This window comes from Myotis myotis, unplaced genomic scaffold, assembly GCF_014108235.1.
Source record: "Myotis myotis isolate mMyoMyo1 unplaced genomic scaffold, mMyoMyo1.p scaffold_m19_p_12, whole genome shotgun sequence".
Classification (NCBI taxonomy): domain Eukaryota; kingdom Metazoa; phylum Chordata; class Mammalia; order Chiroptera; family Vespertilionidae; genus Myotis; species Myotis myotis.
The window spans coordinates 8,102,277-8,129,201 of NW_023416316.1; the positions used below are offsets into that span (position 1 = coordinate 8,102,277).

General features: G+C 54.7%; 1 protein-coding gene across 9 annotated transcripts in view; it reads left to right on the forward strand.

The window, feature by feature from the left end:
• RGS3 (regulator of G protein signaling 3) overlaps window positions 1-26,925 on the forward strand; it is a 113,572-nt gene that overhangs the window by 74,919 nt on the left and 11,728 nt on the right. For 5 of the 9 annotated variants that reach the window (XM_036329755.1, XM_036329756.1, XM_036329757.1 and 2 more), the window contains one exon: window positions 24,125-25,087. In XM_036329755.1, coding sequence (XP_036185648.1) covers window positions 24,125-25,087 — 963 coding nt within the window. Of the gene's footprint in view, window positions 1-6,119; window positions 6,206-6,294; window positions 6,436-15,722; window positions 15,880-20,676; window positions 20,824-24,124; window positions 25,088-26,925 lie in introns of those variants that run through there. The other 4 variants (XM_036329763.1, XM_036329762.1, XM_036329761.1 and 1 more) reach the window with 4 other exon arrangements.

Genomic DNA, 26,925 nt, shown 5'->3' on the forward strand with positions numbered 1-26,925 from the left:
CTCCCTGTAGCTTCTCCTGTCCCTTTAGTCACCTCCCTAAACAGCAGCCAAGATGACTCTTCCTAAGAGCAAACCTGGTCACCTTCTCCTTGTGGAATGTTTGTTGAGGGGCTGGGCGGACAGATCATTTCAGAGTGCCTATTGTATGTCAGACACCAGGCTTAGTGCTGGTCAGAAGGCTTCCAGTTGCAAGTGACAAGAGCCCACCTCCAATTAGATTCAGCCAGGAAGTGGAATTGATGGGTTTATGGAGGGTAGCCTTCAGGTACAGCTGAGTTCAGGACCTTGAGCACTATCCCCAAGAATTAGCCTCACTCCTTCCATCTCTTGGTTCTACCTGCGTATGTGTTGGCTCACTCCCTTAGTTATGGCAGTAATGATGGCAGGTTTATGGTCTCTGATTTGGTGGCCTGGGCATAGGCCCAACAGTTCAAGCCGGGCTGGCCCGGAAGGAGTGTGTGGATGAACCGCATCTAGCAGCCAAGGTCACGGGCTGGCCGCTACCTATCTGAGCCAGTGGCTCTGTGCTGAACACTTCCCAGGAACTCAAGTAGTCAGGACACAGCCTGTCCCTGGAGCTGGCACAAGCACAGTGGGTCGAGGATTGCTCCCAAGCGCCTGAAAGCTCAGGCCAACATATGGCTGCCTGGACTGGAGCCAGGAAGGGAGGTGGTCACGGCTCTTGGCCATCCTGTACCACTGCAGCCGCCCAAGGTCAGGCCGAGGCTGCTGAGGTGACTGCAACATGCACCCAGGCTGGAGTCGGAATCCAGAAGGGACAGCTCTCAAGGCCAGCTCTCTGGGGAGGACATTTGGTCTCCTGGCTTTCACTGCACATGGGCTTCTTGCTGTGGCTGGGAGCTATAGTTCCCGGGAGCAGGTTGGGCATTGTCCTTGCTGCCTGCAGTTGCGAGGAAGAGGCCGATGGCAAGGGGAGAGACATTTTGGGAACATGAACTGGGGGCAGAACACATAGGTGAAGAACGTAAGTGTTGGAGCTGTACTGCCCATTTGCCATTACTTTTGCCATATAAGCTTTCTGAACCTCAGTTTCCCCATCTGTAAGACGGGGATGAAGATAGTAGCCTGTTGCTCAATAACTGTTCATGCTTCTCAGCTATTAGTGATGCCCGGCACCATGTCAGTTCCTTACCTCTTAGACCTCCCACAGATAGCGCTTCTAGCTTTGCTCTTTGCACTGACCTTGAGAGGGTCAATTCTGTCTTTTTACAGATAACAACAACAATGACAACACAACAGCGATACTCTTATTTATTGAGCACTTATTGTGTGCCACACGATCCATACACACTGCCCCATTTAGTCCCCACAGGGCCCAGTGAGGCAGATAGTAATAGCCCCATTGTATAGATGAGCAAACTGAGACTCAGAGCCATTGAAGTGACTGGCCCCAGGTAACTTGCACTCAGATTTGTTGGATTTCAAAGCCTGCGCTCTTTCTAAATACCAGACTGAAACTAGTCAGTGAGAAAGCCTGGAGGGGCCTGGACTGACCATCGAAGGGGAGGAGTGGGCCTGGGGCCACCAGACACACCTGTGTGGTCTCATTTTAGAGACCTAACTGTGAGGCCAGGAAAGGGGAAGGGACCTACCCTGGGCTCTGCAGGCTCCTTGTGAGTTTGAACCTGAAGATACCTGCTCTGTCCCACCCACCCCACCACTGGCAGCATGTGCCCCAAGATCAAGGCCAGTGCCACCAGGAAGAGCCAGGTGCAGGGCCTTAGCAAGCAGTGTGAGACCCTGATGTTAGGGTCATAGAGGCCAGACTTGACAGGATAGTGCCTGCTTGCAGCATCAGTGCCAGGTCAGCCATGCCGACCTTCGAGTCAGACCCTAGGGATGGGCTGCTTCCCTGTCGGCCTGCGTCTGTAGTTCTGAACACAGGCTTTAGCACATAGTAGGGATCCAGTGGTTATGGAAATAACAAATAACTGTTTCTTGACTGACTCTTTGGTGGGGAAGGCCTTTCTGCATGGAATCTGTAGGACCCCCCCCCCAAAAAAAAAAAAAAAAAAAACAAGAACAACCAGGGCTTGTGAGACCCAATGAGTAAAACCAAATTTCCTAAGTGGGTTAGTGGATTCAAAGCTTGGGCTCAGAGGGTATACGCAGATAATGCCACAGTTTCACAGGGCAGCCCAGGGTCACCAGCCTCCTCTGTAGCATGTTGGGGCATGGGCAGGGCTCTGTAGAAGCTGGGGCCACAGTGTTCCAGCTCAAGCTTCCGTTACCCTAGACACCCAGGCACAGGCCTGCTCCTTTCATTGTCCCGGGATAATGAAAGGCCCAGCCGCTGCTGGTGGAGGCGGGGCTTGGTCTTAGTCTATCATAGGCTCAGGAATCCTGGGACCGCACCTCTCCCTGGCTTGTGCCCAGTTTCTGCAGAGTGGCATCACCCCCCTCCCTGCCCTGGAACAACATCCTCCTGGACTTTGGATGGGAAGCTCATTAACGCCTTCAGCAGGTGCACTCCTTTCTCTGAGGCGGGCGTTACCGGGGCTTGGCCTCCACCGGGTAGAGTCTGCAGGGGCAGGTGGGTGGGTTTCCGTCTGTGCAGGGCTCACTATGGGATCTTGGGAACCCAAGCCTGGACATACCAGGTTTAACACAGCGGAGGCAGCAGGGGAAGATGGTGGAAACCTCGAGACGGTCGGGGCTGCAGGGGAGTGGCCTGTCCAGGGGACCTGAGTTGCATTCTGCTGCTGCCACCTCTCTCGAGGGCCTTTCTAGAGCCTTGGGCTCTGCCTGGGGTACTGCCCCCCAAAATGGGAGGTGTGCACACACTGGCTCCCTACTGACCCTTCTTGGTCCTAGCCCTGGAAGCTGCTGCCAGCTTGTGAGGAGTGTGAAGTTTGCCTGCGTGACTGGGCTGTCCAGCCAGCCAGCTTCTCAGTGTTGCTGGGGGGCCCATCTGTCCCAGGGGCTGCTCTAGGCAGTAGTGCAGGGCACAGTGGGAAGTGGATTAGGCTTGATCCATAGCTATGCACTTACTGGTGTGTGACCTTGAGCAGGTTTCCGAATCTCTCTATGCTCAGTTTACCCATCTGTAAAATGGGTTCATTAGATATCACATCCACTAGGGTTATGAAGATTTAATGAGTCAATAACCAGGAAGTGCTCCGAACAGTGTTCACACATAGTAAGTGCCAAGTAAGTGTTTGGTAAATATAATATGTGGGGCCCAGGCGCCAATGCTGTGGCCAATGAACCACCTGGATCTTACTGCTCCCTAGGTCCCAATCCCTCTCTACACCGAGCAGCACCATCACTTACGTAGGTCATGGAAGGAGCACTGGATTGGGAGTTCGCAACCCTTGGGCCCAGCCCTGCCGCTGAGTTGCTCTGTTTCCTTGGAAAAGTCGCTTTCCCTCTCTGGGCCGCAGCTTCACTGGCTGTAACGGGAGAATTGGAGTGAAAGATCTCTGAGGGCCCTCCAGCTTAGATAGCCTGGCTGTCAGCGACTCCCTCACCTTGCCCAGGCTGTGTGTGCACTGGGCAGGCCCACGGGTCCCTCTGATGTGTGTCTGGAGCCATGGGAAGACAGAGGGCAATGGCTGCCTGAGCTCCTCTAGAGACTAGATCAGCAGTTCTCAACCTGTGGGTCTCGACCCCTTTGGCGGTCGAACGACCCTTTCACAGGGGTCGCCTAAGACCATCCTGCAGATCAGATATTTACATTACGATTCATAACAGTAGCAACATTACAGTTATGAAGTAGCCACGAAAATAATTTCATGGTTGGGTCACAACATGAGGAACTGTATTTAAAGGGCCAGAAGGTTGAAACCCACTGGACTAGATGCTCTCCTCGCCTGGCCTGGCAGATGCCTGGGCCTCAAGGCACTGACTGTTATGCCCTTTCCTGATTATCCCGTGGTCCAGGGCATTGATGGATGCATTCTGGATCAGTTCTGGCTCCAGTGCCTGGGGTTGGCAGAGCTGCTCTGCCCGCTGTGGCACAATGTTTATTTATGGACTCATTAGTCTGACTGTGTGGCTGATGTCTGCCTCCCTCACTGACTGTCAGCCTTGTGAGTGCAGAACCCAGTCCCCAGGCCCGGCACAGAGCCCGGCACATAGTTGGTGCTCTGGAACTATTTGTTAATTAAAAGAAGGTAAAGACTGAGCTGAGGCTCAAGGGCTCCTCTCATATCAAGGAACCCTATATCCAGGCTCTGCACCCTAAGAAATCTTATCCCAACCACCACAGATCAGCCCCACTGGGGATTAAGTCAGCCCTATCGGAATTGGCCGTCTCCTGAGACTCACTTCCTAGTTTCTCAGGACAAGGAGGGGCTCCGCTTCCCAGGAGCCTACAGGACGACAGCCTTCCGATCTGGAAGCTTCCTGCAAGGATTGCCTTGGCTCTGCCCCCAGGGACAAGACACAGCTTCGGCTGGAGTGTGTAGTTGGGATGGGGGCTGTTCTAGGTCTCCCCTAATGAAGGCCATTTCCTTATGCCAGCATGCATGCCCACACTTGTATGTGTGAGAGAGACAGGAATAGAGAGACAGAGATAGGCACTCAGAGGCATTGGGACTAATATAAGGAGAGTAAGGGGCAAAGGGACAGCACTTCAGTCCAGAGTGGCCGAGGGGGGGTGAGGCAGGAAAGGAGGATGGGACTCCTCCTGCCCCATTTTTTCTGTGCAGACATCCTAGGGTGCCTGCCACTCTGGCAGTACGCATGTTCAGGTTGGAGCTGACTATGGGATGGGTACCCCCAACTTGGGCCTCAGGCACATCAGATGACCAATGGCAGCAGCCATAGCGGCAGCCCCGAATGGCTCTGTACCGGCAAAGCCGCTGCCTGCGGTGGTGGGGCTGCACCGTGGCTGGGAGTGGGCACCCTGGAGTCGGACCGACTGTGTTCAATCCTGGCTCCACACCCAACTAGCTGTGGGACCGTGGGCAGCTTCCTCTGCCATTCTGTACCTTGGGTTCCTCATAGGGTAATACTAGACCCTGCCTGACAAGGGGCTGGTGGGATTAATTGAACAATTTAATGAAGGCCATGCTCTCAGAATGTGCCTGGCACGGGATCACTGAATCCTCTGTTAATCCCCTAGGGGGGCGGGTCCAGTGTGGTCAGCCCCGATTTACAGATGAGGAAAGCAAGGGGCAGGGCAGGCTGGGACTTGCTCAGTGATGCCCAGACGACCAGTGCTGCAGCTGGAACTAGAATCGGGGACCCTTGCTTCCCAGTCCCGTGCTCTCTCCTCTGCCCCCTGGTCTCTCTGTTAGGGATGTCCCCTTCACTGTGGCCCTCACTCTTGGGCTGTTGTAATGTAGCATCAGACTGAGGGGAGGAAGCCCCACCCTCTCTGTCTATCTCCGATTCCCCAGCGTTTGGTACACCAAAGTGCTAAATAAAAACATGTGTCCCGCTGCACTGGCTGGTGCTGCTGGGAGGGGACCGAGGCGGCAGCCGCTGCTTTCCCACCGGAGGCGGGGCGGGCGTGGCATTCGCGGAATCAGCCTGTGTTGGCTGCAGGACCCTGGGTTGAATTGCAGCCACCCACTGGGATGAGAGCAGCATGGGGGTGGGGGCGTGACAGGGAAGCCTCAGTGATTGGCTCCCTCCTGCCTGAGTGGTGGCTGGTGGCTCTGCACTGCCCCCGCAGGGGGAGCCCTCAGGATGTGTGTGGGGTGCCGCCAGTTTGGGATCCTAGTGCCAGTGGGTGCCACGGTAAGGGATGGATGCGTCTCCCTTCCGGGGCCAGCCGGGGCCGGGCGGGGGGGGGGGTAGGGGGTAGGGGGGACGGACACAGATACCAGGGGAGCGAGGGCCCGCAAGTATGAGCGGGTAGGGTAGCCCAGGAACTAGCTGGGCCCCTCGCAGCCTGAAGGACGGGCTGGCAGAGGACTCTTCTTTCAGACATCCCGGATTCCTCGGATGAAAGTGGCTTGGGAAATCACAGAGTTTTCTATCTGATGGAAGAAAGAAAGCCAGGCGCTCTGCAGAGTGGTGGCAGCTGGCTGGACAGGGTGTGTGTTTGGGAAGAGCTCTGGAGGAGGAGGAGGAAGAGGAGGAAGAGGAGGAGGACGAGAAGGGGGAGGAGGAGAAGGAGGCGGGAGGGCCGAGTGATGCAAGGATTTTGAAAAGGCTACCTAGATGTGGGAGGTGGAACCTGGTCATTTGGTTCTGCTTTTCCCAGCAGGTATCGCTCCCCTGGGGAACTTGGGTAAGTCCATAAATAGCTCTGCTGACACAAAGAAGCTCTGTCTGCGAAGGCAGCTGCTTGACACGGCCGGCGGCTGGCCGCCAGGAGCTGCCACTGACACGGCTGCCCGCCCGCCTACGGGAGGAGCCGGGCGGACACCGGGCAGAGACCTGGGCGGGCGGGTGGGCGGGCGGACGGGCTGGCAGCAGCGGCAGCCCTGAGTCGCCTGGGTCCCTGCCGGAGTGTGCTGGGTAGGTGCCTCGGTGACAGGGTATGTGTGGGTGTGGGTGGGGGGGATCTTGTCCAAGCCACCCTATGCCCCTGCTTCTATTGTTTCTTCCCCAGGGCAGCCATTGATGGGCATGTTGCAACCAGACCGTGTGTGTTCTGATCTGAGATAGCTGTGTGTGTGTGTGTGTGTGTGTGTGTGTGTGTGTGTGTGTGTGTGTGTGAGTCAGGGGTGGGACCCTGCAGGGTCGGGGCATGCTTCCACCGTGTGCTGCTCTCCACTTCTGGGCTGGTCAGTCGGCTCTTCTTCCTGGGAGAAAGGAATGTTTGGTGACCAGCAGTTGGGACGCTGCCTGGGGAGGGAGTGCTCAGCTAGTGGTGCTGGTGGTATGTCTGGGATGCTGACCGCACGCCAGGCCCCCGGGATGGCTGCTCTTGCCTAGTTCCGTGTCAGGGGGGGAGGTGGTCTCGGGGGCGGGCCCCCGGGGTTGCCTGTGATCCCTGAGACTTCTGCTGGAATGGCACTGGGAGCGCAGCAGGGATGCTCTGAGTCCCGAGCCCCTTGAGAAAGGTCCCGCACCTGCTCCCTTGGCTCCGGCTGCGGCCCGTAAGGAAGTGGGTAACGGTGAGGGACCCACTCATCCCACAGAGCGAGCCACTGTGAGTGGGCAGAGGCCAGTTCCTTTCTCATCTTGGAAGCCCCACATCTCCACTCTTGTCCTGCGGGTTTCAGGAAGGGCCCGGGTGCCGTGGGACCTCAGGGCTGAAGAAGAGCCTGGGTCCAGAGAGGGTCAGGGCCACGTCCAAGTTCACACAGTGGTCTATGGCTGGGACCAAGATGGAGGACTTCTGTGTCCTGGAACAGTGAGGACAGGCTGCGTGGGTGCCATCACCCCAGCCCGCGCTGTGGAATTCAGCTGTGGATATGGCATTCTCAGTGCAGGGCCCCGGGGCCACTCACCAACAACTTTCCACATTCTGCTGCCCAAAGGCTTGTGGCTGGGGGCTGCTTCCCCTCTCGAGATGGCTGGAGTGGATAGAGCTCCTAGAACAGTGGTTCTCAACCTGTGGGTCGCGACCCCTTTGGGGGTCGAACGACCCTTTCACAGGGGTCGCCTAAGACCATCGGAAAACACATATATAATTACATATTGTTTTTGTGATTAGTCACTATGCTTTAATCATGTTCAATTTGTAACAATGAAATTGGGGGTCACCACAACATGAGGAACTGTATTAAAGGGTCACGGCATTAGGAAGGTTGAGAACCACTGTCCTAGAAGGAAGGTGCCGCAGTGCCTGCCCCACCAATGCCCGCAGGATCCCAGCCAGAGCACTGCGACCATAGTGAGAGTTTCCACCAGAGCCTCTGGAGTCCTCCTTGCCCAGCCAAGGGGCACCTGCCGCTTCCCCAGCTCTAGCTGGTCTGGCTTAGCCCAGGGCGGGCCCTTCAGGGAGCCAAGTTCTACAGCAGGGCTTGCTCCAGGCCTAGCTGGGCATCTGAGGCAGCGGCGATGGTGAAGATAGAGGCGGCTGAGGCAAGTGACCCTCTGTTGGAATGTCTCCAGGGCTTGGAACGAGACATCTTTGCTGAGGCTTCCGACTATAGGTACTTGATATCAATGAAGTCACCCCACGCCCAGCTTTCTCACCTTTGCACATGCTGTTCCTGCTGCCTGGAAAAGCCTGTCTCTTCTCTTCTCTCCAGGTCTTAATCCCACCCACACTTCTACCACTAGAGCAAATATTCCACTTGGGATCTGTCTGTCCATCAGTGGTGGCACTTATGGTTGTTGCTTCTTGTCTTATCTGTGTGGGAACTGGGCCTTATTCAGCCCTTGGTCCTGAGGGCCTAGCCTGGGGCCCAGGGTATGGGAGGGAAGAGCTAGGGTAGGTTTTCCTTGAGGACAAGGACTGATGCCCGTATCCTAGCACTGATGCCTGGCAGAGAGTGGCACCACCAACTTGAGGGCCTGGCCAGGAGTCCCTTTGGAGGGACCCTAGTTTCTGCATGTCGGGGTTGCTTCCAGAGGGTCAAGGAGCTGAGGGGGCATTTGACAGGAGGTGAGGCAGGGAGAATCTTGGCTTCAGCCTGGCTGAGGCCACAGGGAGAGCCCACTCAGAAGTCATACTGGGCGAGGATGGTGTCCACACCGTGGCCTGGGCAGGCGGGCAGAAGGGGCAGCCCTGGCTTGTTTGAATGCAATGCTTATGGACCTTTGCACAGATTCCAGTGGCTTGGAGCTCAGCTTGGGGCCCCTTCCGAGGGTAGATCTGGGTGGCTCTTCAACCAGGGGTCTGCCTCGTTTCCTGAGAAGAAACACAGGTGTGGCAGGAGTGCTCATTCCAAGCTGGGTTCCTGGGACTCCTGAGAGCTTTTTCCCAATTTGGTCTCCAAGCCTTAGAGATGGCTGAGTCCATTCGCCTTGCGGACACACAGGGGAACGAGGCAGGAGAGGAAGGACTTGCCCGAGGTTATATGCGACTCAGCAGCACAGTTGGGACAAGACCCAGGTCTCCAGCCCCCCAGCCCAGGTGTCTTTCTCTGTCACACCAACTGGATCGCTCAGAGTGCCTGGCTTTCATCTGGGTGTCCTTTTCTTTGGACTCGGCATCGGCACTTTTTTTCCTAGGACCTCCGGGCTTGCTGGCTGGGGCCCGGCTCTCCTCTGGAAGAACAGTGTGTGCAGTAGAGAAAGCCCTGGGTTGGCCAGGGCTGGAGGCTAAGGCACATTCTAGTCCCTGCTTGCTGGAGGGTCTCAGACAAACATGCACTTCCTCTCTGGCTCAGTTTCCCCTTTGGAGCAACCAGGGACTGGGCCAGGGACTGCCAGCCATCTGATTCTTTGATTCTCTGCAGACCCTTTCCTCTTCCTGGGTTCCCAGAGTCCTTGGTCAAGGCCAGGGTCTGGCTCAGCAAGGCAGCAGCCCCAAACCTGCTGTCAGGTGCTCCTGGTCAGAAGCCTTCTCCTGCAAGCTGGAGCCCAGGCTGAGGCCGGGAGGTTTGTTGTTGTTTGTGGAGCCAGGCCGTTTCCAAGATGTCATTGCTCGGGGAAAGCCATCATTCCTCCCAGGGATAAACAAGGCTGCTTATGGCTCAGCCCTCTCAGCCCACAGAGGCTGGAGCCGCTCACCACAGGCCAACCAGGCTCAGCCCCAGGGAGCCGCCATCTTCCCCTGCACAACCCGCTGCACCCAGGCATCTGCATGGGGTGAGGCTGAGGCAGAACTGGGGAGAAGGGTGCTAGGGCCGTGAGCTACTTGTGAGCTCAAAGCTTCCAGGCACAGAGGAGAGGGGAAAGGGTCCCAGGATACCCTCTTCCTCTGGCAGTGGGCCTAGGTCATCACTCCAGATGGCCCATGGCTTTCCCCCCTCTCCCTCCTGCTTGCACCTGGCACTGTGGCTCAGGCTGCTGCCAAAGAACTGTCAGCAGCTCCCCCAACTTAGAAAGGCGGGAGACACAATAAGTAATCTGGAACTGGGCACACTTTCCCTCATGTAGCCAAGACCCTCTGTGGTATCCTTCTCACCTTTTGATGGGTTAGCCTGGGGCTAAGGGCAGAGCTCAGACCCTTGGGACAGGGTGGCAGCGTAGGGGGGGGGGGGGACCTGGGAGAGGCAGAGAAGGGCTGGGCAGAGCCTCAGGGAGCCAAATGGCTGGCTGAAATCTTGAGCAAAGGCTAGAGGCAGCCTGGGGATGGACCCAGGATGATGGGTGGCGTGGCGTGCTTCAAGTCAAGGGTTGGAACTGATGTCCATCCAGGACGTGGAGACCTTCACTGCTCTGACCTCCATTAGTGAAGCTCCCTGTTGATCCAAAGCAGCGGTCGCCAACCGGTGGTCCACAGACCACTGGTGGTCCGTGAGGTCCGAACGGTTGGCGACCGCTGATCCAAAGAACTGCCCTGTACTTGTCCTCTCTGCCTGCTTCCCTCCTCCCCTCCCTTCCTTTCTTGCACACGTGTTTAATGTCTACTGTGTGCCATGCATTGCCAGGTACTGGAGGTATAGACATAAAGGCCCAATCTTTTTTTTTTAAAGATATGTTTTTATTGATTTCAGAGAGGAAGGGAGAGGGAGAGAGAGATAGAAACATCAATGATGAGAATCATTGATCAGCTGCCTTCTGCATGACCCCTACTGGGGATCAAGTCTGAAACCCAGGCATGTGCCCTGACTGGGAATCAAACCGTGACCTCCTGGTTCATATGTTGATGCTCAGCCACTAGGCCACATTGGCCAGGCAAGGCCCAATCTTTAATGTAGTGCCAGGATAGGCATGTGATGGATGGTAACAGCAGAGTTGGGATGGGGAGGCTTGGAGAGGGGGCTGTGGGACTCCTGGGAAAGCTTCTAACCCAGCCTGAGAGCCTCCATGAAGCGTTCTGCAGGAGGTGAGGCTGAATCTGGTTACAGAGACACTTGTCCATCAAAGGAGCAGGTCTCTCTCCTGGTCTGTCCACCCCTCTGAGGTGTAGATGTGATTCCCGCCCAGCATGTATATCGCGCCACATGTACCTTCCTGTCCCGCGGGAGGCCGTATGATGTGTGTGTAGGTGCATGGGCCCTGGACTTGAGGGCATGCCCTTCCACTTTACAGCTGCGTGCCCTTGGGCAAGACCCTGGACCTCTCCATGCCTCCTTTTCCTCAGGCCATGGCCCAGCCTCATCCGGTTAAATGAGATGAGGTGGGTACCTGAATGCTTTGCTAGTGTCTTACCTCACAGTTCTAAACTGTTGTTTAAGGGCAACTGTAGTTCAGACTGGCTGGAGGGAAGAGAGGAGAAATGGTATGTATGGTAGAGGGGTCCGTTGGTAGGGGCAGAACAGTCAGGCGAAGCGAGGCTCTTGGCGCAGGGTCTGGCACAGAGTGGGCATTCAGTCATGGGAGGTGGCATGGCAGCTCTGGAATGTGCTGTCAGTTGGAATGTGCTGTCAGAGATGGGTACAAAGGAAAGGGGGAGCCCAGCCCAGGGGGCAGGGGAGACACTGGGATAAAGGCTTTTGTTGGTATGTTTTTAAAAATAAACTTTTAAATTGGAGTGTAATTTACAGAAAGATGAGAATTATAGAGCCAATGAATTTTCACAAAGTGAACACACCCTCCAGGTCAAGAAATAGAAATTCTAGTCCCCTGGGAACCCCTTGCGCCCCATTTCAGTCACCTCCACCTCGAAGGTAACCCTTTTTCCGACTCCCTTCACTGATTAGTGGGGCCTGTCTTTGAACTTTGTACACATGGAGTCATTGAGAATGTATTCTTTTCTACTGACTTCTTTCAATCATCATTTGTTGGTGAGATTTGTCCATGCTATTACATGAAGTTTCATTTTATTCATCTCATTGCAGTGTGGCGTTTTATTGTGTGGAAATACCATAATTTACCCATTCTCCTGTTGATGGATATTCGGGCTGTTTCCAGTTGGGGGTTCTAATGAATAGTGCTGCTATGAATGCTCTAGCACATGTCTATTGATGCACTGTGTATACTTCTCTGTTGGGTAAGGACTTACGGTTTGCGACTGTGAGTCATAAAATGGTGTATAATTAGCTTTGGTAGCTACAATCATGTAATTTTCCAAAGTGTGACACCACTACACCCTCCTCGAGCAGCGTATGAGCACCGCACCGACATTATTGGTGTTGGGTGTGCCGATAGCTCATTGTGGGTTTTGTTTGCATTTCCTCGATGACTAATGAGGTCCAACACCTTTTCCTAGGTTGATGGGCCATTGGGATGAACTCTTTGTGAAGTGTCTGTTCAAGTCTTCCTCCCAGTTTTCTAACGAGTTATCTGCCTTTATTCTGATTGATTTGTGGGAGCTTAAACGTATTCTGGATAGTGTTTCCTGCCGGATACACACACTGCAAACATCTCCTCCCACTCTGTGGCTTGTATTCTCACCCTCTTAATGCTGTCTGACCTGTCAATCTTTCTCTTTATGGAGAACGTTTTCTGAATCATCGTGTTTCTTGGCCCACTACGAGGTGATGGGTATAGTCTCTTATTCCATCTTGTGGAAGTTTAATTGCTTTGTGGCTTTATATTTAGATCTAAAATCCAGTTGAAATAGATTCTTAGGCACGGCGTGGGCATAGAGGGCAAGACTCCTTTTCTCTGAGTGGCTGTCCAATTTATTTAAAAGACCATCTTTTCTCACGATAGGGCATATCACCTTTGTTAGATATCAACTGGCAATCCATGTGTGGGCGAGCTGAGTTTTAAAGGTAGATAAGGAGTTTGCCAGGTAGATAGGGAAGTCAGGGCATCCTAGGTAGGAAGTACAGTGAGCACAGGTATAGAGGTGCCTGAGAGTAGAGAATGCTTGGGGGAACACACATGTAGTTGAGCTCTGACCAACATGGGAGTTTGGAGGCACCGACCCTCTGCACAGTCGAAAATCCATGTATAACTTTTGACTCCCCCAAACTCAACTACTAATAGCTTACTGTTGACCACAAACCTTACTGATAACATAAACAGTCAATAACACATATTTCCTATTTAAATATATTACATATGTATTCTTATTGTAAGGTAAGCGAGAACAAAAGAAAATGTTAAGAAAATCATCAGGAAGAGAAAATACATGTACAGTATTTTATTGAAAAAAAGTCACACGTAAGTGGACCTGCACAGTTCTAAACTGTGTTGTTTAAGGGCAGCTGTAGTTCAGACTGGCTGGAGGGGAGAGAGGGGAAATGGTATGTATGGTAGAGGGGTCCGCTGGGAGGGGCAGAACAGGCAGGGTAAGGCGCTAGGACTGTACTATCCCAGAGGGATGGAGGGGTTTTAAGCAGGAGAGGAGTGCAGTCAGGTTCATGTGAGGGATATGGGAGAAAGTCCCATGACAGGAGGATGGCGGGAGAATGAGTTAGGAGCAGACTGTAAACCCAGCCAAATCCAGCCTCAGCATCACCCCTCAGCAGAGACAGAAGGTGTCTGCTCCAGGGGGGCAGTGGTGGAAGCTGCAGCCTGCCTGGGGCCTTGGAGGGTGACCTTTGGCCACAGGGTTGTAGCTGATGTCCAGATGTCCACCCCAGTGTTGTCAAGAGGAAGAGCCTCTTCCCCACCCCCCTCCAGTGCCCTCAGCACTCCATGCCCTGAAGGAGGAGATATTTTAGGAACCGGGGCAGCCCACAAGGCGTGGAGGATCTCTGGACACAGGGTGCTTTCTGCTTCCCCTGCCCTTGATGCACCCACGGGGAGACCTGGCCATACCCTGGGTCCTGAGATCTGACCCCTCCAGGCTGCCTGAGATTCGGCACTGGACGGACCCCCTCCTGGAGAGTGCAGCCCAGACAGGGGAGCAACTTGGCCTAGGCCATGTGGTGAGCCAGACTGACCCAGCCTAAGGGATGCTGAGTCCCTCTAGGGCCTTTGGTATGGGGCCTCAGTTTCCCCTCCCGAAATGTACAGATAATAGAACCCCCATCCGCAGGCTGTCTCGAGAGTCAGAATGTATGAAGGACCCTCTCCTGGAGTGGCATGGGGGGGGTGGGGGTGGGGGGGGGTGGAGCTGCTGCTGCTGAGAGTAATCATTATGATTATAGGAACTGTGACTGTTTATTGAGCACCTATTATGTGCCAGGCTCCTCTGTGTGATGGTCTCCCAAAAATGCTGTGCTGTAAGGACTCGCTCCTTGTGTCACCATTTTACAGGTAAGGAAATGGAGCCTTGAAGAGTTTAAGCAGCCTGGCCAAGGCCACTGAGCTGGGAGGTGGCAGAGCCAGGATTTGAATCTGGATTTTGTCTGTCTCCAGACCCCACCGCTTCACCGGCAATAGGCTTCTCTCCACCACCCGGGCTCTGAAAGTGCTCCCTGTTCTCCGAGCTGTTGCTTGGAGTTAAGCCATAGATTTGGGGTTGGTCCCTGGTGCTGGCCGTGAGGGAGAGTCAGGCAGTGGAGAGGAAGGGCATGGTGGGCTGAGCATGCTGTGGGCCAGGCCCTGCCTCCCATCCCCTGGCAGCCCTGTGGGGGAGGCGGCACATGACTCAGCCACACAGTTAGGAAGTGGGACTCAATCCCAGGCCTGCCTGACTCCAAATCCTGGTCTCATGGCCACAGGGCCATTGGTGCCCTTCCCCGGGGTCCTCCTCGCTGGGCAGAGCTTTTTTGTTTGACACCTAGTGTAAGCATCGCAGAGAAACCACATGCCACTGGCTCTGCCTGTGAAGAGGTTCCCCGGGAGGGAGAGAGTTTGGGAGGGTTGCCAGGTGTATGCAGTTCCGTACCACCCCTCCCCGCACCGGGTGAGTTGGACATCTGCCTTTCCGTCTCCACCTATTTGGGCTCAGAGCAGGGACCCTGTAGCTGGTATTGCTCCCTGTGCCGAGCACAGTGCCTGGCCCAGGTGGGTGCCTGGTAAAGTGTTTTGAAGGAAGGGAGGGAGGGAGGAAAGGCAGTGAAGGAAGCAGGAGAGGAATCATGGGGCCTTTAGAGGCAGGCAGACCATGGTTTCAGCTCCAATCCCTCTACTTGCTTTTTGATATTGCTCAAGTTACTTAACCTCTCTGAGTCACCATTTCCTTATTTGCAAAATGGGGCCAATGATGACCTCATAAGGTTGCTGGAAGTGAGCGTGTATGTAAAGCAACTGCCACAGTGCCTGGTGCCTAGTAGATGCTCAATTAATGGTCTCTCTCTCCCTCTTCCCCTACTTTTTCACCGTTTTCTGTTTCCACCATCTCTAGCTCCACCTTCCCTACCTCCATAGCACCAAGTTTACACTGCTTTCCGGGTAAAGCCCAAATTCCGTAACATATCCATGCTTTTCTGCTCCACGGCCCCACCTGCACTTCCTCGAATGTTCCATGCCGTCTCCTCCCCTGGCCCTTTCCACTTTCATAGTCCCCTGGGGTGGTAGTGGGTGGGTGGGAGATTGCCTGGGCCCCTCACCTGGTTCTCTCCCTCTTAGGACTAATGCCTTCAGGGAAGGGAATGAGTCTGGCTGTTCTTTGGCTCCTTGTCCTGCACAGGCCCTTGCTGGGGGCTGGGGCTCCGCAGGTATTTGCTGAGTAACTCTGGCAATGGGGGTGGAGGTGAGGGTGAGTAAGCCAGACGCTCAGGCCTGATGAGCCAAAGCGGGGCCTCCTCAGGCCATGAGAGGAGGGCAGGCCAGGCATTAGCAGGAGAGGAGCGAGCCCTCTAGCCAGGCCATCCCAGGGCAGCATTTAGCTGGGCTCCAAGGGATGGGCAGGAAATGGGCTTGAGGAGATAGAGATATTAGGGGAAATTTCTCTCAGGCAGAGAAAGCGGGGGCCAGGTGGGAAGGGGAGTGGTGATAGAGCCCACAGGTAGACAGGCTCCTGAGCAGAGGGCCCAGGGGTGGGTGGGGCAGGCGAGGCCCAAAGGACCTAGCGCTCTCCGGATAGAGGGAGGCATCAGTCACCACAGGGAGAGGAAGAGGCTGGGAAATGCCTGCTCTCCACGCCATGCCTTTCAGATGAGAAGAGAGCGACAGGTATGGATGGGGTCTCTGGGGCTGGGGGAGTGAGGAGCGGGGGAGACTGCGAGTCCAGCCTCCCCCATGCAATGGAAACAGAGGTATCTGAGTCCCCGGATGAGGAGCGTGGCAAGGTGGTGGCAGGGCTTAGTACTGGAAACTCAGACCTTGGGAACACCTCCTCCTGCCCAGTGAGAGGCTGGGCATCCGGGAGGGTGGGGAGGCATCCCAGCAGGCTCCAAGGCCAGGCCTGGGGGGGGGGGGGGTATCTTCTGCTTAGCCTGGTGGCGGTGCCAAGAGCAGGGAAGGTTGCTTAGAGGAGGCTCCTCTCTTCTCATGCCTCAAGGCTTTGTCTTGAGAGTTTCTGAACTGAGTGAGCTACTTCTCCTTGTAGCCTCAGTATTGCTTTCTGTAGAATGGGTATGCTCACTGCCCCCTGAGATCCTGAGAGACCTGTAAGTTACTGTGGGATCCTTTAGGAACAGAGAATTTTCCATCTGCGATTCAACTCCTCCTTCCTCTCGCTCCTCCTGCAGTTGGGCCTCTGTTTCTAGGGAACGTGTATGGGTAGCTGACTCCAGCTGGCTTGCCAGCTCCCCATCCTGGCACAGGTGCTCTGAGGTCATGCCTCTTTCCACTGCTTCCCGTCACAGAGGGAGCGGTGTGTGTTGGAACGGGTCCCAAACTGGATTCTGGTCTGGATTCTGTCCTGATTCCTTGGGCATGTCACCATCCTTCTCTGGGCCTTACCCACCTCATCTGTTAACTGAGGCTGTTCCCAGAATTACCTGGGGAGTCAGAAAAAAGTGGAGGTACCCAGGCCCTACACGTAGGGAATCCAGTAGGCCTGGAAGTGGGCCCAGACAGAGATATTTTTAAATGTGCCACAGGTGATTCTACAATGTTCCTCTGTTGAGAACCAATAGTCTGGATCAGTGCTTTTCAAATTTCAATATGCAAATTAATCAGCCGGGATCTCAGTAAAATTCCAGGAGATGTGGATCGAGGCCTAAGATTCTGTTTCACATGAGCTCCTGGTGCTGCTATTGCTGGTTCATGGCTACATTCTGAGTAGGAAGAGTCTAGATGGACCCATGAAGTTCATTGGATTTCTCATTCATTCATTCATTCATTCATTCATCAGACACTTAAGATTGGAGTAGTGAGGCTAGAGGGGGAACAGAGGCTCCCAGGGCTACAGAATCTGGACTTTATCTGGAGGGCATTGGTGTCAAGCAGAGAAGTGATAGGGTCAGATTTGCACTTAGATGTCTCCCGGGCATGACTCAGAGAATGACCAGCGGGGTCTGGACTGCTGCTGGGAGGTTGACATCAATCCTGATGGAAGAACACAGTGGTCTGGAGGGCGGTGGTGGTAGTGGAGATGGAGAGGGTGGAAAGATTATTCTTTTTTTAAAAAAATTAATAATCTATATTTTTTAGAGAAATTTTAAGAATTGAGTGGAAAGTACAGAGTGTTCCTACACATGCATAACCTCCCCCAGTGGAATAATTCTTAAGATTTTATGAGGGACAGTCAGGGAGGATTTGGTGATTGGCCAAAGGGGCAGTAGTGAAGGAAAAGGGAGAATGATACCTCGGTCCCTGGTTTGGGCAACTGGTGTTGGCATCATTGATACAGAGACCAAGAAGAGGAATGGACTCGGGAAGACCATACATTCAGGGTGGGACACATTGAATTGGGGGCACTGATGGGATATCCATTGGAAGGTTTCCATCTCCGTGCCTGGACTCCAGCCACACAGGTGCCCTCTCTGTTCCACCAGGCGCTAACCTTCCTGGCTCGGGGCCTTTGCATCTGCTGTGTCCTCCCCCCCAGGGAGCCCCTCCCTGCCCAATGAGCAGATTTCAGGCTCAGTGTCGGCCCACAGGGCGGCCTTTCCCACTGCCCCTTTCTTCTCTCTCACAGCACCTTATAGTTTCCCTTCGCGCAATTGATGGCAGTTTGTATTCACCATATGTTTCTGTGGGCGATGACTTGGTTAATGTCAGTCCCTCTTCTGTAGCCTGTGAGCTCCACCAGGGCAGGGGCCATGTCTTTCTCGTTCCCTTTTGTGTCCACAGAGCCGAGAACGGTGTTTGGGAGCAGCGCTGTCCCATGAGTGCTTGGTGGACACTTACCGATGGGACTGCGCTTAGGAGGCAGGTCTGGGCTGGCACCGTGCCCTGGGCATCGTCAGTGGGCAGATGGTGATTATAGCCTGGGGGCTGGATGGGTCCCTGAGAGAGCAGCAGGCCCCGGTTATGGCTAAGGAAACTGAGGGTCAGAGAGGTTACGCCCGAGGTCAGCCAGCCAGTGTGAAGTCGGGATCAGTATCCAGAGGGAGCTGGCCCCCACCTTGAGGCGTCAAGAAGCCAGGCCGGAGGAGCTGGTCTGAGGCTGGGTTGGGGAGCTCAGTGTCAGCCGAGCAACTGAGGTTCCTGGAAGCCAGCGTTGAGCCAGGAACCCAGGAGCCAGGCCCGGAGCGTGCCAAACTCGGAGGAGTAACCCATCCCAAGTCAACCTGGAGGTCAAACGCTGGGCCAGAATTCTAATAGCTGCTCCCTTTCTCTGAGGCCTTTCAAGTTCACAGAGCACTTTCCTGTCCTTTGTCAGACATGATCCCTTTAGCTCCTGGGACAGGGGCAAGAGGCATCCTACCCCATTTTTTTTGTAGAAAAAAACCAGAAGTGATAGCCGGGGTCCACACAGCTAGCAAATAATAGAGTGAGGGTTCCAGCCCAGGCCTCCTGGCTTTATGGCCAGTGTGCTCTTTCTGTAAAATCCTAGCTGTGTCAGAGCCACTCGCAGATGGAGGTAAACCCCAGCTCACACCTTCCCGTGCCCTCCCCTCCCCCACCTCATTCAGGAAGTGGTTTTTGAGGGCACATGTGGAGCTGGAATGCGTAGTGGATGTGATGAGTCATCTCAGTGAGAGCTGCAGGTTGACTCTGGGGTCAGCAGACCTGGCTCCACATTGACTAGCTGTGTGACATGGGGCAAGTCAGTCCCAGCCGCTCACTGCCATCCCCAGCTGCATTAGCTGGCGGGGATCGGGGGCTAGAAGCCAGAGCTGGTGTGAGCAAGAGCTCTGGTGTCACTCCTGCCAGCCTGCCTCAGCCCGTGCCGAGCCCTGGATTGGATTGGGGAGAGGATTTGATTAGATCCTCAACAGAAGCTCCATTTAGAGGGGCTGGTTCATTTCCTGTGTGCTTCTAGCAGGCGAGACACGGACAGAATTAACCCTGGTCCAGCCACGCCAAGGCAGTGATGGGTGGGGGTGAGGGACTCCCCACAGGAGAGGGGCAGCTGCACCGAGGACTCGGGACTCAAGGCCATGGGCCAGCGGACTGGTCTCTCTGGCTGGGTTGTTGTCACCCCAGTCAGTTGCAACAGCTGCCTAGCTGGGTGTCCCCGCTGCCTGCACTTTCTCCATCAGAGCACTCACCACGCTTGACAAGAACAATTGTCCAACCTTTTGTTTTTTTAGGCAAGGATTGTGTCCGACTTGTCCTCGCCTGTGCCCCAGGGCCTCACTCTGTGCCTGGAGAATGAATGAATGAATGAATGCATGCATGAATGTTGTCCCAGTCCCACCCCCACCCCCTGCCCTGCTCATCCCGCCCAGAGCACTTTCCGTGTAGGACGCCTCTGCATGTGTCACTTCTTTGCTCACAGGACAGTCCCATGGCTGGCACCTATCTATTCTGTGACATGTTCTCATCTTTATCTCCTCTCCTTTCCTAATTCTCTCACGTGCCACCCCTCCCCCAGAGTTCTGAGGTTTCCTGTATTTGCTCCAGAGGCTCTGTATTTGCCTCCTCACAAGGCACCCCCATCCCAGCTCTCCAAAGAACACTGGCCCGACCAAACCTGCCTGGTGGCCCATCAGGAGCACAGGACAGAACCAGTAAGCTCTGGCCCTTGTTTGCAAGTATCTGCCTGTGGGGGATGAGCCTAAATTTGGTAGTGCTCAGCCTGCTCCCCCTTCTAGACCCCTGAGGGTCCCAAACAACTTGTGTGTACGGGTCTAAGGAAGCAGGGAGAGACCCTCTGCCAGGAGACATGACTGAATCAGTCTCCGATTTCTTAGGTCATTTTCTGAGCTCAGTTCCCCATCCTTAGACGGATAATAGCCACCATTTCATCAAATGCTTCTCCTGGGCCAGGCCTGAGGGACCACTCTTGTGATCAGGGATGATATCACGGCTCTGTGTCTCTCGGAGGCTGGGGGGCTTAGCCAGAGTGGCACAGCTGGAAAGTGACCCCACAGGGATCAAAACCAAAGTCTGACTCTGGCATCTGAGCACCAAAATGCTGGGCACTCTGAGAGCCTTCCGTCCACGGTGGTTTCTCAGCTGCCCGGGCAGGGCACCCCTGGGGACAGAGGCACTTGTCCTCTGGGCTTTGTTTGGTTTGGCCTCGGTTTAGGGCAAGATTGGCAGAGGCAGGCTGACTTGCATTTCTGGTTTTGGGTCTGTTGCTGCACTTTCCTGAGGGGTGGGCAGGCTCAGGCAGGCTGCAGGCACCCCTGGGCCTCACCCCCACCCCCACCCCACCCTCCAGGAAAGGGGGAATGCAAATGAGGCTGCTGCTTTCTCGGGGCCACTGGAGGCCTGGCCCAAGGGCATGATTGCTGCTTCCTTCCATGGTCCTCCCAGGTGGGGCTGAGCTGAGCCTGTGTGGATCATCAGGGAGCTGGCTTTGGGCAGTTTGTTTTTCTTGGTGGAGACCGCTCCCTGGTGGGTGGGGCGATGGGCGGGGATCCCGGCTGCTCTGGGGACTGAGATCTGAAGGAGGCTTGGGGAGAAGGAGCCAGAGGCCTGAGGCTCTAACCCCCGCCTGGCCCTGATTGGTGCCTTTGGGCAAGTCCCTAGGTGACTGTCCAGGCTGGGCTCAGTCTTCCTGTCTGATCAGCTGAGGCTTCCTCTGTCCGCCTGGGAGCAGCCCTTAGTTTCCAGGTGAGATTTCTGCATTGGGGGACCTGGCATCACAACCACTGACTTTGATTTCGGGGTGTTGGGTTGGCTCCCAGGGGCCCCTGGGAAAGGCATGATGCTGTTTGAGGTCTGTGATCGCAGCATTTCCTCTCGATCTATTTTTAGTCACCATGCCTACCAGCACCATAATCCCACTGAGAGCTTTAACTTTCCATAGTATGTTCTCCTGGCTGTTACTTGGGCGTGTTGGATGTCCCATGGAGGCCCTGAGGATTTAGTGACTGACTCTACCTGACCCCACAGTGTGAGTCTAGGTTGGCCCCTGCCCCTCTCGGGGCCTCAGCTTCCCTCCCTGTACAATGGGGATTTGGGATTGCTCATGTTTCAGGGTCTGAGGCTGCGAGGCCTGAGTGTCATCTCCGGGAGTGTTATCTCCCAGATTCGGGCAGGATTTCCAGGGCAAAGAGTCCATGGGGTGCGTGGGCACCTGTCTTTGGCTTTGCCTGGGGACCATCCTCCAGTCCTCTAAGGCCTCCCCTCCCTTTCGCAGCCACCATCTCTGCGGGGGGGTTGGGCACTTTCACTTTCCTGCTCCCAGGCAGAGGTTCTTACCCACACTGTGCTTTCACATCCCCTCTGGTGCTCCCAGACCCCCGTGTGACCCCTGACACACATGCAGCACCTGGCTGGCCACTTACTCCCAGAGGCGAGGTCTGGCTGGGGCTTCACCGCCGCAGACTCCTGAGGGCTAACGGGTTTTCTCAGCCTCTGGTGCAGCCTTTTAGTCTCTGGGTGGCTGTGCAGTAAGCCACTCACTGCTCCTTGGCTCAGCTTTCGCGTCTGTCAAACGGACATTAAGGGTCTCTGTCGCAAGAACTCCGAACTGTGTTGTAGGGGTGTGTGTGTGTGTGTGTGTGTACACGTACGTATGCACACATTCTCATGCAGCTGTACAGTTTCTGTGTAGGTGTGGTGCCTTTCTTCTTCATTAGTACTAGTTGGTTATGGCCTCTTCATGGACAAAAACTGGGCTCTACATAGTTCTAGCCACAGCATTCCAAGTCCTGGACTCTGATGAGCCCAGGCCCGAGACCCGCTTCCCCCGTGACTGCGGCACCGTGGACACTCCCCACCTCTGCGCCCCGGTTTTCATGCGAGAGAAGCTGCATTCAGACTTCCTCCAGGGCACTCTCTTCCCCTTGGCAAATGAAATCTACAGGAACCCAGTGAAAACGCCGAGGGTCCTAGGGGTTGTGGGCAAGGCAGCAAATGCTTTCTCTTCTGTGTGGGGAGCTCCCGAGGTTCCTCCAAGCTCAGTTTAAAAGTCCCTGGGTGCTTCCTCAGTGAGGGTCCACGTGCCCGTGACATCTGGTTAGTCCATGTGTCGGCAATATTTTGAAGTTCTTGCTTCATTCCATTTAGTATTAAACAGCTACTTTAAAAAAGATACTTAAACATTGACAGTAAGTTATTTTTTTGTTGACAGTATTACAGATGTCTCTCTTGGCCCCCCTCCACCTAGACCCTGCCCCACCGCAGGCCTTTACCACGTTATTGTCTGTGCCCATGGACTATGCATATGTGCTTATAAATTCTTTTATTAATCTCGTCCAGTCCTCCCACCCCCTTCCCCTCTGAGAACTGTAAGTCTGTTCTACATATCCATGTCTCTGGTCCTATTTTGTTCTTCAGTTTATTTTGTCCATTAGATTCCACATATAAGTGAGATCATGTGATATTTGTCTTTCTCTGACTGGCTTTGTTCGCGAGCATAATAATTTCCAGGTCCATCCGTGCTGCCTCAAAGGGTAAGAGACCCTTCTTTTTAACTACTACATAGTATTCCATGGTGTAAATGCACCACAGCTCTTTTATCCATTCATCTACTGATGAGCACTTGGGCTGCTTCCTGATCTTAGCTATTGTAAATAACACTGCTATGAACATAGGGGTGCATATGTTCTTTCTGATTGGTGTTTTGGGATTCTTAGGACATATTCCCAGAAGTGGGATCGCTGGGTCAAATGGAGTCCCATATTTAATTTTTTGAGGAAACTCCATACTGTTTTCCACAGTGGCTGCACCAGTCTGCATTTCCACCAGCACTTGTATATTGATTTACTAGAGGCCCGGTGCACGAATTCGTGCACCAGTGGGGTCCCTCAGCCTGGCCTGCGGGATTGTGCCAAAACCGCTCCCTGACATCCCCTGAGGGGTCCCAGATTGTGAGAGGACCAGGCCAGGCTGAGGGACCCCACTGGTGCATGATTGGGACCAGGGAGGGACATGGGAGGGCTCCAAGGCGTGACTGACACATCTTGCTGCGCCCCAATCTGCTGGATCCCAGCAGCAAGCTCACCTACCAGTTGGAGCATCTACCCCCTGGTGGTCAGTGCACATCATAGCGAGCAGTTGAGTGGCCTTAGCATATCATTAGCATATTATGCTTTGATTGGTTGAATGGCCAAGCAGATGACTGGGCACTTAGCTTATTAGGCTTTTATTATATAGGATTGATGGTAGCCATTCTGGCAGGGGTGAGTGATATCTCACTGTAGTTTTAATTTGCATCTCTTTGATGATTAGTTATGTTGAGCATTTTCTCATGTCAGTTGGCCATCTGTATGTCCTCTTTGAAGAAGTGTCTATTCAGTTCCTTTGCCCAGGATTTAATTGAATTGTTTGTCTCCCTGGTGTTGAGTTGTATAAGTTCTTTATATATTTTGGAAATTAACCCCTTATCAGGTGTATCATTAGCGAATATGTTCTCCCATACAGTGGGTTGTCTTTTCATTTTGTTGAGAGCAAGTTCTTATTTGAACAATTCATTAGGCTTTTAAAAAAAACTTTGGTTCAGGTAGAAGGTACCCTTTGGCTGGGTCCAGGATTCTCCCACTTAGTGACTGCTGTGGTTTTGGGCTTGGTTTGGTTCTAGTCCATGAACGCAGAGAGAGCCTGGCTTCCCCTTTACTCATAGAGGTGACTTACCACAGTGGGACTTGCCTGAGAGGGCCACTGGGAAGATTGCATAAGGGATTTAATCTGGCAGAGCCCCTGGCCCACAATAGGAGCCAGACCATGGTGGTTACCTCTCCTCCCCTCATGTTTTTGATGGGGCAGTAGTTTTGAGCAAGGAGTTAAGGCTGGGACCAAGGGGCTTTTTGGTTTCCATCTGATGCTTCGGCTTTCAGACTGCGGGGTGCAGGGTGCGGGTGTGGGGTTCAGGCCACTGCCTGATTTTGTTTCAGCCTCTGTGTGCACAGTACCTGGCACCGTGTAACCACCTCTTCTGAACCTTTATTGTTTTCTCTTTGTTTCCCAGATGTTTGAGTCGGAGGTGGATGAGAAAAGGGAGATGCCCTTGGAGGAAGGGAAGGGGCCAGGTGCCGACGACCCCCCTCCCAGCAAGGACCCCTCTCCTGGACAGGAGCCTCTTCTGGGACAAGACCTTCCACTCAATAAGGACTCTTCTTCTGGCCAGGAACCATCTCCTGGCCAAGAATCCCTATCGAGCAAAGACTCAGCTTCCTGCAAGGAACCCCCACCATGCCAGGAACCCTCACCAACCAAGGACTCCCCACCATGCCAGGAACCCCCTGCAGCCCAGGCCCTCCCTCCCTGCCAAGACCTTCCTGCTAAGCAAGAGCCCTCTCCCAGCCAAGACCCTGTACTCAGCCAAGACCTCCCTACCATCCAGGACCCTCCTGCTCAGGACCTTTCGCCATGTCAAGACCTACCCCCCAGCCAGGCCCCGGAACCAGCTGAGGCCCTTGCTGAGACCACGGGCGCTGGGGACCCTCCAGCAGCCACCGGGGGCCCGCCTGTGGCCTCCAGGCCAGCCTTTGTGATTCCTGAGGTCCGGCTGGATAGTGCCTACAGCCAGGAGGCAGAGGCAGAGGGCGGCAGCTCCGGGGATGAGGAGGATGCAGAAGAGGCAGAGGAGGGGGATGAGGGGGAGGAAGATGAGGATGACACAAGTGATGACAACTACGGAGAGCACAGCGAGGCCAAGCGCAGCAGCATGATAGAGACCGGCCAGGGTGCCGAGGGCGGCTTCTCGCTGCGAGTGCAGAACTCGCTGCGGCGCCGGACGCACAGCGAGGGCAGCCTCCTGCAGGAGACCCGCGGGCCCTGCTTCTCCTCCGACACCACCTTGAACTGCTCTGACGGAGAGGGCACTACCTCTTCCTGGGCCATACCTTCGCCCCGCACCCTCAAGAAGGAACTGGGCCGCAACGGCGGCTCCATGCACCATCTTTCCCTCTTTTTCACGGGACACAGGAAGGTAAGGAGGCCAAGGGAGGGGCGGGGGATGTGGGTCCATGAGATGGTGGGGTGGGGTCCAGGAGCTGCAGGGAAGGAGCAGTCACTTTATCCCACCCCCACCAGGACCTTCCTGCTAAGCCTTCCGATGAATTCTTCCAATGAGCCTTATACCCATTTGACAGAGAACAAAACTGAGACCCAAGAGACCAGAAGGCAGAACCTGAACTTAAACCCATGGCTTTATGACTCCAGATATTGTGTTCTTACAGCTCCGTTGTACGGGGGACCCCCGCAGAAAGTAGAGCAGAAGCAGCCTAGCCCAGGACATTGTGTATTTGGATCTTAAAGACCCAAGACAGCAGCTAGAGAAACAGTTACATTTAGACGTGGCCCGGGCCTAGCCAGATCAGAAATCCATCAGCCAAAAACAACGACAGCACATATTTTACTCTGCGCTGGCATTATTCTACATAATTTACATTACCTCATTAATTCTCACAATAGCCCTGTGAAGTGGATACGATTATTGTTCCCACAGAAGAGGAAACTGAGGCACTGAGCTTGCCTCACTTACACCGGGCTTTTAAATATCAGAACCAGAATGAGCATCTGCCTTCAGGGCCGGAGCGCTTCACCACCATGCCGCTTGCCTCCTGCAAATATTTATAAGTCGAGGAATACGTGTGTGTTGATGTCATGCTGTGTGCCAGGCTCTGGTCTCTGGGCCCCGGCTGGGCCCCAGCAGTGTGTGAGGCTGCCCTCAGCCTGGGCGGGGGGAGCTCTCTGTGTGGGCCAGGAAGGTGTCCTACCCGTGAATGACTGCGCCATGTCCCTGAAGCCCATTAGCCAGCTTGCGTCTGGGTTCTGTCTCTTACTGTGGTGCCTCGGGTGAGTCACTCAGCTGCTCTGGGCCTCCGTGTCCTCTGAGGAGCGGAGGTGAATGGCACTCACGTCCCAGGGTGGTTGAGGATAAACCGGAAGAGCCTGGGACCTGATGACATTCGTGCAGACGCTAAGCGGATGCTGTTGAGGTGCTAACAGCCAGCGCAGTGCAAGGTGTTGTTGTGACGGCTGTTGTGAGGCTAGGCGGGTGGGGGAGGTCATTGTCCACAGAGGACAGCTGACCCTCAGAGACCTGGGAGCTCAGGGAGGAGAGACCGCAGGGCCCAGGGCCATCAGGGAAGGCTTCAGAAGTCTTCTCGCCCCCTCCTGTCTCAGCGTCCCTCAGCTGAGCCTGGTGACTTGCGCAGGTTTGGAATAAGCAGAGGGGCTGAGGCAGGCATTCTGTGGAAGCAGACATGGCCTGGATGAAAATGCCCACAGAAGCCAGTCTGGCTAGAGCAGGGGATTCCTGAACTGCAGGGGTGGCAGGTGCGTGGCACCATGGGAGGAAAGGCGGTCGGACTGGCAAAGCAGGCTGGGGCCCTCCAGAACAGGGCCTTAAACATTGGGTCCAGGATGGGAACGAACTCCCAAAGGCATTGGGGTTGGATCTCAGTTTCCTCATCTGTCAACACACGTGGTTCTCAAACTTGGAAGTGCTTCCAGTTCACCAGGAGGAGGCCATGAAGAGACAGGGTTCTAAGCCCCCAACCCCAGGCTTCTGGAATCAGGATTTCCACGGGGGGATGCTCAGACCCTGCATTATAGACAAGCCCCCCCACCCCCTCAGGGATCGTGATGTTCCTGGTAGTTTGAGTGTCATGGTCTTAGGCCATTTCTTGATGCAGCTGCTACAGGAGAGAGTCCAGACCTCTGTCCTACAGAGGTGAGGCCGGGGCTGACGCAGCGAGGCCTGGACGCTCTTCTCTGGAGGACGGCCCAGGTCCACCATCTGCCTTGAGCCTCTCAATCCTG